This window comes from Oculina patagonica, chromosome 7 (assembly GCF_052425735.1).
Source record: "Oculina patagonica isolate OP01 chromosome 7, crgOcupat, whole genome shotgun sequence".
Classification (NCBI taxonomy): Eukaryota; Metazoa; Cnidaria; class Anthozoa; order Scleractinia; family Oculinidae; genus Oculina; species Oculina patagonica.
The window spans coordinates 8,129,898-8,145,910 of NC_135764.1; the positions used below are offsets into that span (position 1 = coordinate 8,129,898).

At 36.4% G+C, this 16,013-nt stretch overlaps 3 protein-coding genes and 1 pseudogene across 3 annotated transcripts in view; all 4 read left to right on the forward strand.

Annotated features, from left to right (window-relative positions):
* LOC144661647 (lysophosphatidic acid receptor 3-like) overlaps positions 1-16,013 on the forward strand; it is a 668,415-nt gene that overhangs the window by 99,402 nt on the left and 553,000 nt on the right. The gene's annotated exons all lie outside the window — the stretch shown is intronic.
* LOC144661676 (melanocyte-stimulating hormone receptor-like) lies at positions 720-1,586 on the forward strand. Its single transcript, XM_078522486.1, has one exon. The coding sequence runs from the start codon at positions 720-722 to the stop codon at positions 1,584-1,586; it is 867 nt and encodes a 288-aa protein (XP_078378612.1).
* LOC144659159 (adenosine receptor A3-like) lies at positions 4,458-5,330 on the forward strand (the record flags this gene model as incomplete). The annotated part of the gene is made up of 1 exon (XM_078519601.1): positions 4,458-5,330. A coding segment is annotated over one exon (873 nt), but the record flags the coding sequence as incomplete, so codon positions are not given.
* Positions 13,234-14,517, forward strand: LOC144659160 (sphingosine 1-phosphate receptor 3-like; annotated as a pseudogene).

The window sequence follows — 16,013 nt, forward strand, 5'->3', positions numbered from 1 at the left end:
CTTTTGACAAAAGGTTTGCGCCTACTGAAGGAAAAGTGAAAGGGCTCTGTGCATTCAAAGTTTGAATAAACATGGTGTGACAACTGACAATAAAAAAGTATTAAGGTGACACCTTAGTAGAAATAATGAAAATAGTAGATGGAATATTTATTATTAATTGTGAGTTGTTTATATTAACAGAGGTTAATAGTCCTTTTCATATATCTCATCTTTATTCCACCTCTTCAATTGCCAGTCAAGGCGCGATAGCTGTTCTGAACAGTAATTTCTTTGTAAGCTCAATGGCACAAATCTTTTGTCTGAATTTAATTAAAACTTGTATCTCGGAATGCCATTGGAGCAAGTTAGAAGTTGTAGATTGTTTATATATTTTTATTGTTTATTTTATTTATTTATTTATTTTTTTTCATTTGATCCTGTTATTAAAAATACCAAATATAATTAGTTGTGACAGCTACGTGTCTTGACTTCAGATCTCCGAGTATTGACATATCTTGCATTTATTTTCTGTGTTCAAGATGTGTTGCTGATATTCTGCTTTACATTTTAGCCACGTTACATTTGGCCATTACCGAGCGGCGATCACAACTGATGATGGCTGCGATACTAACCATTGCCACTTTGTGGCCGAACTGAAGTAAGTCGTCAAAAAGGTACAAAATTTGCAGTTTTGTGCAAAAACTTTTGTGCATGGGAATGGCTGATAACGTAAAGCTGTAATGTCCAATACAGCTGCTATTGTAATTATATTTTTTGCTGTAGTTGAGTGCCTGATCATTATTGTTGGCAACTTTTTCACAATATTCGTGTTTTGGAAGCACCGTAACAGACTAAAGCGAACTTCCTTTCTTCTTATAAACTTGGCTGTTGCTGATCTACTTGTTGGATTTACAGAACCAATAGCGTTAGGAACTTTTTATATCCCTCGACATCTTGACGAACAAAGTATCAACAGCAGAGCTAATAATGCACATGTGTTTCACACAACGTTTTCTTTCACGTCCATATTTTTCCTCGCACTCATTTCGTTAGAACGTGCATATGCGTTGATTTGGGCGCTCCGCCATCGAGTGGCGAGCACCAAAGGTTACATTTACAGTCTAGCTTTTGCATGGGTAGCTGGAATATTTGTAGGAACATTTTCATTGCTAGCTATAAACGACATCTTGCATTCCGTACATTTTACTGTTATATTTGGCTGTATCATGGTTTTATGTTTGATCACGGTCTGCTTGTCTTATCTGGCAATCCGAACAAGACTTAACAGCAAAGTTCCTGTCATTGATGCCGCTCAAAACAGACAAAACGGACAGCATCAGAACGCGAAATTGTCCAGGACTCTGTTTGTTGTCATAACTGCATCTTTTCTCTTTTGGTTTCCAAGTATCGTAGTTTACTGCACTCATTATCTCTGTTTCGCTTGTGTTTCACCACTTGTGTTTTATTTGTTCAACATTTTTCGTTTGGCCAATTCTCTCGTAAATCCTATCATTTACAGCTTTAAAATTCCCGTGTTTAGAGAAACATTTAAACGAATGAAGCTTTGCAGGCAGCCAAAACAATATACAGTTAATTGTACACCTTGAGATTTTTGGTAAAACTTGAAAGAAGACAGCAATGGAAAGGAATGCCCTTTCTTCTCTGTAAAGGATGGCAAGTGTTTTCATAAAAGTTCTGCCAGTCGGAAAGAGAACGACCATTGTTTTGCTTTAAAAACACTGAATTTTAAATGCGTCACTTATGTGTGCGCAAGAGCTTCCCATTGTTAGTTCTTTGTCGTTGAATGAGCGGAGAGAAGCCTCGACATTCAAGTGTTTTAAATCCCGGAACATGGTTCTTTGGTGCGAGTGAGGTAGGGAAACCCTTACGTCCCAATTGAAGGGTTGTTATGGCAGGGTTTTTTGGTAGAATGGTACATTTCTTTTGAAACAGTCTACTGCAGTAGTAAATCTTGTTGCAGCTGTGTAGCTTGTTGCCAGGGCCGTAACTAGACGAGGCAAGATTTTGCTAGTGGGTTCTGGGTGCATGCCCTCCAGAAAATTTTGAAATCTAGAAGCTGCGAATCTCTTTTAGAGACATTTTTCATGAGCTATTTCTTGAGAAAAATCAATCTTGTTCAACTGGAGATTATTTTCCCAACAAAACATATTTTGTTTTTAATTTTGGGTAAACATTAAGACGAGGCAAGTACCTCGTCTTGCCTCTTGCTAGTTACGGCCCTGTTTGCACCTGCTGCGTGGAATAAAACCTTCGAATAAGAAATAGACCCTAGGTAAAAAGGCGCAGAAAATATAATATGAAATTGGAATGTCCTGTATCTGCATAACATAATTATGTAAAGTTGTCACTTTTTCTTTGGGCGAGAGTTACCCATTGTTTCTATTGAGCAGAGAGGAGCCTTGACGTTAACGTTTTTTAGCCCGGTACACGGTTCCTCGCAGGGTGTTAGGTGGATAGGGAAACCCTGAATTCCTAACTGTATGGTTGTTTCTTTGGTTAAAAAAGGTACATTTCTTTTAAAACAGTCTACTGTAGTCGTAAAGCTTGTTATTGTAAATTTTGTGGCACCTGCTACGTAGAATAAAACAGTGGAATAAGAAATGAGGTCTAGGTTAAAAAGCGTAGAAAGTACAATATTGAATAAGAATTTCCCGTACTTGCTTAGCTAACGTACTCGCCAAACTGAAATGTTGAAATACTACTGGATTCAATCAATATACCCTTGGTACAATTTGCTTATGATGATTGTGCTTTAATTTTGGTAATTACTTAAAGGTCCACCTGTAAGCTACTTTGTTAGGAACACTGTGCTCGTTGACGGTGTTTTGGTCCACTTTAGATGCAAAAATCTCGGACGGTGGTCTAGGAAAGTTCGTTGATTCGATTCTTAAGCCTTGACATAAGCAGGATCGATATGTAAGTGCAGTAGAATCCCGATGTTTCGAACATTTCAGCTAAATTGATAGAAATTTTGTTTTATTGTTATTTCAGTTTATGATCGTTAGTATTTGAATAAATCGCCGTTAACCGTGCGCCATTTTTGGGTTTCCTAGCTTGATCATTTGCTAACATTTAAGGCGTACTGTAAAACAGTCTCGACACTTTGCCACGACTCGCCACGACACGCCTTGAAGTTTTTTTCATTTCAGTTAATGTTTTGATGCAGTCTCTGCCAGCGCTACACATATATCCTATCTGAATGAATTTGCTACTCTCTGCACGACCCGCCGTACTGGAGATATATTTGTTAGATTTGGCGTTTTTATAACAGGATCAAATGAAAAATAATTGTATAATCTTTAACTTTTAGTTTGATCAAATTTCATTCCGAGTTTCTGGTTTTAATCAAAATCAGACAAAATATTTGTGCCACCGTGCTATCAATACAATTACTGTCCAAGACAGCTATCACACCTTGACTGGATATTAAAAAGGTAGAATATGAATGAAATACATTAAATGGACTATGAACTTACACTTAATGTAGAGACCTCACAATAAATAATGAATATTAGAGCCTTTACATACATAACTTCTACTAAGGTTTCACCTTAATGGCCTTTTTATTGCCATATGTCACACCAAGCTTATTCTCGTGTATAAAGCTCTTTAATTTAAATTTCTTTTGAAAAAGGTTCAATTAAAATTTGCTTTTTAGAAATTGACTCCTTGCCATATCCAATACAGCTGCTACTGTATTATTACTGTTGAATGCTTCATTATTTCGTCTTTTGAAAAAAAAAAGAAAACGTCAAAAGCTGAAGCGATCCTTTTTTTTTTTTTGCTTAACAGTCTCTCGAATTTCACCAGGTCAATAACAAAGGCTTAGATGTGTACCTCTAGTTATCAGAAATTCCCAAATTAAATTGGAAAAAGTCTGAAATTACATTTAGACGAGAGGTTATTAGAAAAAACAGAATAGAGTGAAAATAATAAATTTGTGTTGTGAGTCCGTTCATTTGCATTTTTATTAAAGTGTTTTAAATGACAATTGCGCGCAAAAACTGCGTGAAAAGACATTTTATTTATCGCACAGTAGGCAGAAGTGTTTTCTGCAATGGTGGTTTTATGTTTAATTGTGATGTTTAATTAAAAAGCTGAGGCTTGAATGCTATTGAAAGTTGTAGATTAACTTTTATTTTGACGAGGAGTATTTATTTGATCCTGTTGTATAAAAAACAGTACCAACTCTAAAAAATACATATGCAATACAGCGGGCAGAACGGCAAGTCACGAGTGATTATGGCTCAATAGCAATTCCTTGCCACTTTGAAGCCAAACGCTACCCGCGAAAAAACTTGCAGTTAATCCCAGGAAGGATCACTTTGATCACTTTTAGAGGCGATCTGTGTTTATACAACCAAGCCCAAGTCGACTCACCAGCGAAAAAAGAACAAAGCTACTGCATTTTAGTGCCAGGCCTGTTCGAAGTAAGGATCAGTAACTCAGCAACGTGAACCGTCATGCCTAATACAGCTATTATTGTAATTATGTTTGCTGCTGTAGTTGAGTCCCTGATCATTATTGTTGGCAACATCTTCACCATTATCGTCTTTTTGAAGCACCGTAACAGACTGAAGCGAACTTACTTTCTTCTTATAAACTTGGCTGTTGCGGATCTACTTGTTGGATTCACAGAATCAATAGCGGCAGGAACTGTTTACATCCCTCAGCATATGGAAGAATCAAGCAACAACAGCAGAGGCAATATTTCAAATGCGTTTGAAACAATGTTTTCTTTCGCGTCAGTATTTTTTCTGGTACTCATTTCGCTGGAACGTGCATATGCGTTGATTTGGCCGCTCCGCCATCGAGTAGCAAGCACCAAAGGTTATATTTATAGTATAACATTTGCGTGGGTTGCTGGAATGTTTGTAGGAACATTTACCTTGCTAGCTATGTACGACCTCTTGAATTTTGTATACTGGATAGCTACATGGGGCTGTATCGTGGTGTTATGTTTGATCACGGTGTGCACGTCTTATCTGGCAATCCGAACAAGACTTAACCGCGGTGTTCCTGCCATTAGTGCTGCTCATAACAGGCAAAATGAGCCACAGAAAACCGCTAAATTGTCCAGGACGCTGTTTGTTGTGATAACTGCATCTCTTCTCTTTTGGTTTCCAAGTATCGTAGTTTACTGCACACATTATCTCTGTTCTGGGTGTGTTCCACCACTTGTGTTTTACTTTTTCAATATTTCTCGTTTGGCCAATTCTCTCGTTAATCCTATTATTTACAGCTTTAGAATCCCCATGTTTAGGGAAACATTTAAACGAATGAAGCTTTGCAAGCAGTCAAACCAATACACAGTTAATTATATACCTTGACATTTTCGTTCAAACTTGCACGAAGACCGCAACGGATAGGAAGATTCAATCGATGGCAGGGTGTTGTCACGGGATGTTTTGCAAGATTAATTGCAAAATGAAATCCTAAATGAAACTTGATTTAGTGGCTTTAAGGTTGAGGTAATTAGTGCCAAGGCTTCTACAAAATCTAAAATATATCGAAAATAACTATAAATACAAGATAGTGTTAATGGGAGTCACTTAAAGGAACTGTGCCACGGATTTTAGCCAAATTTAGGCATGGGAAATGCCCTTAAAGTTCGCATAAATATAAAAATAACCGCTAAAACAGGGAAGGAACATTTCAATAACACAGCAAATACAAACAAAGGTATGGATGGCCAAAAGTGACGAAGATGGAAACGGTTTGCGATATGGGTTTTGAGATAATGTTGGGCTTAACAGTTTTCAAAGTTAACATCGTTTGCTTGTAAATTTATATTATAATGCCCGGGAAACACATTTGGTTGGAATGAAGCTATGATTTTGTCATTTAGATCCACAGAAGTAATTTCTTGGCAAACATTAAGTTTCATAGCGAGTATTTGGCAAAACTTAATAAAGTAATCTTAACTGAGCTGTGACACAGCACCTTTAACTAGGGAACGGCCAGCGCCCATTCCTGCACACGAAAGTGTTTTCTTGTATTTTAGTTATTGTTTGGTGATTTTTATGTCTTAAGAACAAAGTTTAGGAATTTCCGTGATTGTGAACGTGAGTTGAATTTACCAATAATAGAACTAATATATTTTGATCTGTCAACCGTGGGACATCGTGTCTCACAATCTTGACATTTACCCTGTGAGAACTACTTCTTCTATTACTACCAAAACTCATTTCTCGGCATGGGTGTACTTCTTAATAAATGTTTTTCACGTATCTTAATCTCAAACTAAGGAAAGATAACTGAAAATATATATGTGCATGTTATTAAGCAGCCAAAAACACATATAAACAGCGCTGTTAAATAAAGAAAATGCCAACCCTTTAACAGTAGTGTCTTAATTGTTGGTTCATTGAAAAACGAACGACCATTTATTTTTCTATAATAGTTGAAATGAAATTAGTCTCCTTTTGTGGGCGACAGCCTCCCACGGTTAGTTCTTTGCCACTGAATAAAACGGCACGTCTCCGAAAGTTTTAAAAAAAAGTCTAATGTAGTCAAAAAGCTTACTGCTTTAATACTTGTTTGCACTTGCTTTTAAAATAAAACCTTCGAATGAGAAATGAGCTCTAGGCTCAAAAAGCGTTAAAAGTTAATTTAATCTCTTGACAAATGGTTTGCCTACTAAACAAAAAATAAAAGGGCTTTATGTATGTGAATAAACTTAATGACGATGTGATATATGACAATTAAAAGAGTTTTAAGGTGACATCTTGATTGAAATAAGGTATATTGTGGATCTGATGTTTATTACTTATTGTGGGTTATTTACATTAATATAAGGTTCATGGTCTTTTTCATATATTTCGTTCTTATATATTCTACCTTCTCAATTCCCAGTCAAGGCGTGATAGCTGTTCTGAAGAGTAAAATTATTGATAACGCACTTGCACAACAATTTGGCTGGTTTTAATTAAAACTTGTATCTCGCAACGCCATTGAAAGTTGTAGGTTATATATTTGTTTTAACATTTTTATTTGATCTCATTATTAAAAGCACCAAATATAGAAAAAAGTTGTGAGAGCTGCGTCTATTGTCTTCTGGTTTCCGTGTAGTGTTATTAACTCTATTAATTTATTTTCTGTGTTCCGCATGTGTTCTCTTTTTACTGCTTCACATTTTGACCATGTGTCATTTGACCAATACTGTTGTCAACCCACTAATTTATAGTTTTGGAATTCCCATGTTCAAAGCCGAAACCCTGAAACGAATGGGGTCTAGGAAAAAGTCAAAACAATTCACACAATGGGCGTCATAAGTCGTTGAGACAGTTATGTGAATTGGAGCTAAGTTCAATATTTGACTTCTTTGCATTCTAGGCTGGTGTACGGCGCGAGTGCCCCCCCCCCCCCCTCCCCCGTTTCAATGTTGTACAAAAAGAAAGCAAGTTTTCGCGATCCCAAATCCAATATTGTTTCGGTGGGAGGGGGTAATCTCGACTTTGTGAGGGCCAAACATTGTTCCAGGTACTCAGAATTCGCCGAGTGTCTCAACACTTTTGGCGTCCATTGCAGCTTATTATAGATTTTCTTTCCGAAATGAAACGTCTTTTTGATTTGCTCCGCAAATGTTTGAACAATGTGAGAACTATATGGACACAGAATAAACTTAATAAATGATTAGGTGCTTTATTCTTCTTGGGAAGTCTATTTTTTTTTTTGCATAGCAGTGCTAAATACATCGACACTTAAATAAAGTGATTAATTTCTTCAATAAAATTTTCTATAGATTATGCTTTATTTTGCTAAAACCAACAACTTTTCGAAAGTTTTAATGCATAATCTTGAGCTTCTCTAGCAAGCTTTCTTTTCATATTACTGTTTATCAACTGTATTTAAAAAATATTTCATGTTTCGGGGGCATTATAAGAAATATTGAAAGGTTTCCATTATCAAAGGTGCAAATCAAGAATCAATTGACATTGTTTTCAGTGGATATGTCCAATATTTTATTAAGATCAAAATTAAACTTTTATTTGGCAGAATAAAAAAAAAATCTCTTAGCCGAACTGAACAAGTTTTTTTTTTTCATATATATTAATTTTTCATTTGCCGGAACTCCCTTTTGAATTTTTTTCTAGCAATATACTTAATAGTTGTCAAAATTCAAGGAATACTACTAAAATTTATAGACTATAATTTTGTAAATGTAGTCATTAAAACGCGACCATGTTTAAACGCCTGATGAGTCACAGAGCCAACATGCGTGTTTAAATATAGTTTACCCGTTTGAGCCGGGTTTAAAATGTGGCGTGAACATGCACCGCTACAAACTTGTAATAACACATTCAGTACAGCGTAGGCTAAAATAAAATGTCACAAATAACAAAATCCCACAGTTGTGACAACATAAGAATTGCTGCTTTTTAATCAAATATTAGATTTCTTTGTACGATAGGCAAAAATGTTCTGTAGGGCGACCAATCAAAATGTCATCACCTTTGATATCAGCCAACATCTTGAGCCACTTCGTCGACCATAAGAAATGTAGGAAATTAAACATGATAAAGTTTCAGTCAAAAGTGAGGGTTCAAGACACCTCAATCCTATGGTTTAGAAACATGCAAAAGGAAAAAACCCAATACCCATTTTTGAAAGATATAGAAACGGGCAAAGGCCTGCGGAACACTTTACTCGTACAGAAGGTCCACTGTATGTACAAACTTCAATACGCCCTAAGCAAGATCACTAGGGAAGCCCTCATGAGTCTCTAGGTAAGCTAAACAGAGGACGCCAACGAAATAAAAGGAGGAAAAGATCCTTCTGGTGCATGGAAATGAAATAGCAATTGAAACTTAAACTAATCATGATCTTTTATTTTTTAAGAAACCAACACATGTACGTTCCTAATATTCACAGAACAGTGTGTTGAAACAATAACGGAATTACATACGGTTTCATCACAATTAGTATACGTAATTGGACTACATGCTGTCCAATTTGGAAATAATTTGATGAAAAAAATTCCGAGGGCAGCCAAAATTGGACGAGGCCGTAGGCCGAGTCCAATTTGGCTGTCAGAGGAATTTTTTGAATCTAATTATTTCCAAAATTGGACAAGCATGTAGTCCGGTTACATATTAATTATATAGCTTGTAGTCAGTCAATCCAGCATAAACAATAAACTTATGTCCAGAACGGGAAAAGCACTCAACAATAGTAGGCATAACACAGCACATGCAACTCACTCAGAGCATTTTCTTCACAAATAAAACTTAAACAAAACAGTGCAATTTTATTCACCTGTGTTTGCGAAGCTTGCTACAAAGTGAGTGAAAACACTGCATCAATTAAAGTCGTAAACAAAGTGTCCGAAGAGCTTTACAACTTCTTGAATCTGACATACTCCTTTCCACTATATCGTTCGTACTTCATCGCCGTCTTTTCTTTTCGAATTTCAGCAAAAAAACGACAAAGAATTGCATCTAGCTCATGGCGATGACGATGAATATCTGACAGATTTCTTGCTTCGCTTCGCTGCACGTACGTTCACCCAAGTTTTGTACTATTGGAGGTGTTTTGCTCTTGGTTTTTGCTTCTTAGTGTAGCTAGCTCCTCTTCTGACAACGTAGAAAATTTTATCTTTGTTGTTACTATTGCTGAAAAGCTCAAAAGGAATAGAAAAACGTAGCAAACTTGCCTTATAAAATTCCGCCATTGTCGACTAAAACAGAACAAGTTACAGGGCTGACGCTATGCTTTGTGCTAATTGGCTAATATCCGTCACATGTTGTTTTGTCTTCGATTTGATTGGCTGAGACGAAACTGTCCAATTTTTCTTAAATTGGACAGATTGTGAATTTTACCTGAAAGTCCTAATTGAAACTATCCAAATTTAATCCCAAATTGGACAGTTCTCAGAAATTAAGGAAAAATAGCTGCGCTGACAATATAGGATTTACTGACGGCTATATAATTAACATACAAATGATAGCCTTCTTTTCTGTTGCCTTTAAATAGATCTTCAAGTTATAAAAGTGACTCTATATCGTTTTGAGTGTTTATGGAGCTTCATCCGTTTCAAAGCTTCTCTAAAGATGGGAATTCTAAAACTGTAAATCATAGGGTTGACCAAAGAATTGGCTAAATGGAACACGGTAAAACTGTAACGCATAGGTAAAGGAATACATTTGGTACAAAGATAATCAATAAAGTAGCCCACAGTACTCGGAAACCAAAAGAGAAGTGACGCAGCTATTACAATAAAAAGAGTTTTGGAAAGTTTCTGGCTCTGTTGCAGCTCATTTTGTCTCTTGTGAGCCATGTCGATGGCAGGAACTCTGGAGTTAAGCCTTCTTCGGATTGCCAGGTAAGACCCGCAGATAATCATCAATGCCACAATGATAAGAGAGGAGAGAGTAACATGCCAAACAACGACATTCAATATGCCGTAGACAGCTAGCCAAGACAATGTACCTGCCAGTATTCCACATATCCACACAAGAATCACACTGTAGATGTAACCCTTGGTGCTTGCTACTCGATGGCGGAGTGGACAGATCAAAGCATATGCACGTTCTAAAGAAATAAATACAAGGAAAAATAGCGACGCAAAGTAAAACGTAGTCGAAAATGCGGTTGAAATGTGTCCGTAACTAATGCTTATGGAACCGATATGTTGTGGAATTGCTATCGTTCCAATTACGATCGGTGAGATTAATCCAACGAGTAGATCAGCAACAGCCAAGTTTATAAGAAGAAAGGAAGTTCGCTTTAGTCTGTTGCGGTGCTTCCAGAAGACGAATATGGTGAAGATGTTGCCACTAAAAACCAGGAAAGATTCAATTACAATAACACAGAGAATTATAATAGCAGTTACATTGGGCATAGCGGACGATGTCCTTGATACTATAAAGCTTAATGAAAGAACAGCCAAACCCATTTTTTCTACTGTGGCTCGGTATGTATCCGTAAAAACACCGCTATCCGCTTACTTACAACCTGAGTAGGTGTCAATATAAAAAAAAATCGAATTTCAATTTAACCTTTTGACAAAAGGTTTGCGCCTACTGAAGGTAAAGTAAAAGGGCTCTGTGCATTTGAATAAACATGGTGTGACAACTGAAAATAAAAAAGTATTAAGGTGACACCTTAGTAGAAATAATGAAAATAGTAGATGGAATATTTATTATTAATTGTGAGTTGTTTATATTAAAAGAAGGTTTATAGTCCATTTTATATATCTTACTCTCATTCCACCTTTTCAATTGCCAGTCAAGGCGGGATAGCTGTTCTAAACAGTAATGTTACTGGAAGCACAGTGGCACAAATCTTTTGTCTGATTTTAATTAAAACTTGTATCTCGGAATGCCATTGGAGCAAGTTAGAAGTTGTAGATTGTTTATATATTTTTACGTTTTCATTTGATCCTGTTATTAAAAATACCAAATATAAATAGTGTCGTAATATAATATAGCTACGTGTCTTGACTTTAGATCACCGAGTATTTTCATTTATTGTATTTATTTTCTGTGTTCTAAATGTGTTGCTGATATTCTGCTTCACATTTTAGCCACGTTACATTTGGCCATTACCGAGCGGCGATCACAACTGATGATGGCTACGATACTAACCATTGCAACGAAATTATTTCGCACTGAGAAGGAAGTCCTTAGCTTACTCTACTCCGCTCTAATTGGATGTGACGTCATATGACTTCACGTGACGTCATTAGAGCCACCATCTTGGATCCGCATCTTGGATTTCAGCATTTTCTTAGAAAGTCACAAAATGACGGAAATTGATGCAAAATCAAGCCAGAATCCTTATGGAATGTAAAAATAAACAAATCTTGCACTTGTGTTTCCAAAAACTGGAAAAAATAAAGAAAAATGTTAAAATGATGATTTTTGGCAAGACCTGTTGTATTTATGACGTTGCCACGGCAACCTCAAATATCATGGACACATGGTTGACATATCAAAATTTCCGAAAAAGGATAAATGAACAGCTACTGAAAGTTTCAGCATTGTAGAGTAAATCCTCTTTTCAAAATGTTCGTAATGTTCTAAAGCCAACTAAGAAAGGTCGCAACTATTTTTCTTCCATGTTAGTTTTAGTCACTCGGTAGCTATCCGTAAAAACCCCCACTATTTACACTGCATACATTAAAGCAACGCATATAAGATTAGTGCACATGAATAAATTATCACTTTGGCTCAACTGCCGTACGGTGCGGGGATCGTACAGGTACGGGACGATTGGTGCTTGCGGGGAGGCCCGGGGGATTCAATGCTAGATTTTTGTCTTCCCCACCCTCCCACCCTCCAGTCTCACACTGTGACCGTTGTCGGATCGCCAAATTAATCCCCAATCTTATTGCGGTGTGACAATGGATGCAGTGTGGAATAGTTTACTGTCCAAAAGAGCTATCACACCTTTACTGGCTATTGAAAAAGTGTAGTATGAATGAAATATATTAAATAGACTATAAACTTACTGTTAATATAGAGACATTACAAAAAATAATAATTATTCAAGCCTTATTGTCATATGTATAAAGCCCTTTTATTTAAATTTCTTTTGAAAAACGGTTCAATTAAAATTGTTTTTTAGAAATTGACTCCAAGCTGTGTCCAATACAGCTGCTACTGTCATTATGTGTTTTATTACTGTTGAATGCTTCATTATTTCGTCTTTTGAAAAAAACAAACGTCAAAAGCTGAAGCGATTTCTTTTTCTGCTTAACAATCTCTTGGATTTCACCAGGACAATAACGAAGGCCTAGGTGTGTACCTCTAGTTATTAGAAATTCCCAAATTAAATTTGAAAAAGTCTCGAATTACATTTAGACGAGAGGTTATTAGAAAAACAGAATAGAGTGAAAAGTCAATATTTATTTGTGTGTGTTTTGAGTCTGTTCATATGCATTTTTATTAAAGTGTTTTAAATGACACTTGCGCGCAAAAACTGCGTGGAAAGAAATTTTATTTATCGCACAGTAGGCAGAAGTGTTTTCTCGGATTAATTAAAAGGCTAAGGCTTGAATGCTATTGGAAGTTGTAGATTAATTTTTATTTTGACGAGGAGTATTTATTTGATCCTGTCGTATAAAAAACAGTACCAACTCTTAAAATACATCTGCAGTACAGCGGGCAGACCGGCAAGTCACGAGTGATTATGGCTCAATAGCAATTCCTTGCCACTTTGAAGCCAAACGCTACCCGCGAAAAAACTTGCAGTTAAGTCCCAGGAAGGATCAGTAACGTGAACATATAATCATGTCCAAAACAGCTTTTTTTCGCCTTTATATGTCCTGCTATATTCGAGTCTTTGATCATTATTGTTGGCAACACTTTCACCATATTCGTGTTTTGGAAGCACCGTAACAAACTAAAGCGAACGTCTTTTTTTTTCTTATAAACTTGGCTGTTGCGGATCTTTTAGTTGGGTTCACAGAACCAATAGTAATTGGAACGTATAAAATTCCTGAAGAGCTCAAAGAACCAAGCATCAACAATACTAGCAATGGACATATTCCCATCATACTTCAAGCAACGTTTTCTTTCGCGTCAGTATTTTCCCTCGTACTGATTTCGTTGGAAAGTGCACATGCTTTGATTTGGCCGCTCCGCCATCGAGTGGCAAACACCAAAGGTTACACTTATGGTGTCATTTTTGTGTGGTTGACTGCCATATCTACAGGTATATTGTCTTTGCTTGCTGTTCAGGGCGTCTTAAAGTACGCACACTGGATAATTGCATGCTCTGTAATGGTGGTTTTATGTTTAACTGTGATCTGCGTGTCTTACTTGGCAATCCGAACAAGACTTAACTGCAGAGTTCCTGCCATCGATGCGGCTCATAACAGACAAAATGGAACAGAACAGAATGCAAAACTTTCTAGAACTCTATTTATTGTGATAGGTGCGTCTCTTGTCTGTTGGCTTCCAAGTATGACATTGTACGCTATCCATTTTACTTGTTTCGAATGTGTTGCTTTAGTAGTAGTTCATGTCTTTACCTTGGTTCGTTTGGCGAATTCTATCGTTAATCCAATCATTTACAGTTTTAGAATTCCCATGTTTAGAGAAACCTTGAAACGACTGAAACTTCGGAGGCAGTCAAAACAGTATAGAGTTAGTTATAGGGCTTGAATATCAAGTTATGAGACTCGTAAGACAACAACGCGAAAAGAAGGCGTTCATTATTTAGTGATGTGAGAGAAACTGTTATCGATCGATGTTCTCAAGAGTATTCAGTGTATTGTAAATTTTTCCTGAAGGGCCTAAACATTGCTAATTTGACTTCTTGGTTTCACTGTTAGTTGTTTTGGAAAAAAGGATCGAAGTTTTTCTTTAGCCTTGCATGTAGACCATGTAGTTACGGGGAGCCCTCGTTTCCGATAACAGGATAAATAAAAGAGAAAATTTAATCTGCTGTTATAGCGTCTTTGTTTTGAAACGGCCATATCGAATTCTTTATACGCGGTCTGCTAGTAGGTGGTCTAAAGCCGAAAAAATTATATGTGGTCAGTCGGAACGAGGTCTGGAACAGAGAAATGCTCGGAAATCGTTCGGTACTCTTAGTTTATGGCAAGGGGTGAAACTTAAATGACGCCAAATCTCTGTCTAAATTTCACCATACTTACTCGGCATCTATGAAAAAGGTTGAACTAGATACAAATGGGCTTATTTTGCCCAAATGTTTCTAAGCTTTAAAATATTTTGGCATTGTTTTGAAATCTTTGATTTGGTTGCAATGTTTCCCTTTTCCACCTTTTACAGTAAACCTAAGTCTGCTTTGCTTATTTGTTATATTCCCTATTACTTATACTTAAGTCGTACTTCTTTGGACTAAGTGACTCGCTTTTTAGGGCTGCATTTTTAATTAATTATATTCTAACCTCAGCAGTATCCGATATGAACAAATTTGAATTTAACTGCTTAAAGATAGTTTCGCCAAATGAAAAAAAAAAAATAGTTGAAATAACGTGTTCTTGCAGGTAAGGAAATGTTTTTAATTCTGGCACACACAAATATTATGTATGAGCATCCCACCGTGAACAATACCATGAAATTCTTAATTCACTCGTAGATAATGTAATTCTGTCTCTATTCTATTCTTGCTTGCAATTTATACAATACATTTTCTCTATTAACCCCTATGACGTACAAGGGAGGGGGGGGGGGGGTGGATCCCCCCAATCCATAAGGTTTTTTCCAAATTGTGAAAAGAGGATTTACTCTGCAATGCTGAAACTTTCAGTAGCTGTTCATTCATCCTTTGCGGAAATTTTGATATGTCAACCATGTGTCCATGATATTTGAAATATCGTCATTTTTATCATTTTTCTTTATTTTTTCTAGTTTTTGGAAACAGAAGTGCAATATTTGTTTATTTTTACATTCCATAAGTCATTCTGGCTTAATTTTACATCCATTTCCGTTATTTTGTGACTTTCTAAGAAAATGTTGAAATCCAAGATGACGGATCCAAGATGGCGGCTCTAATGACGTCACGTGACGTCATTTGACGTCACAGCCAATTAAAATTATGTCATCTGGTAGAGTTTGCTAAGGGCTTTCTTCTCAGTGCAAAATAATTTCGCTACGCCTCAATATAACGAAAACTCCGGGGGGGGTCCATCCACCCCCCCCCCTGTACGATGGTGGGGGTATCAGTTTGCTTGTACGTTCGAGGGTTAATAGATTGCTTAACCATAAAATGATGAATTAAAGTACAAAATTCATTCAATATTGTAGAAAAGTTTATGGTACAGAAAATGAGAAAAAGAGATATAAACAAATGATTGATTACCTAATTATATTTAATTAATTAGTGAAAAAGTAAACTAACTATATAATAAAGTACACACAAACACGAAAATATAGAAGGCAATAACTAATGCTATGCTAATTTTAACAAAATGTGCTATCAGTTTTGAGACTTCAATATAGTCATCTTCAAAGTTTATTGCGGTTTTCAGTGAAATGCGAACTCTGAAATTCAATCCTCGACCACCGGTTTACGTTTTTTGCTGCCGTCAGTCATCATAG

Coding starts and splice junctions, on each gene's coding strand:
- LOC144661676 (XM_078522486.1), top strand. CDS start 720: ATGTCCAATACAGCTGCTATTGTAATTATATTTTTTGCTGTAGTTGAG.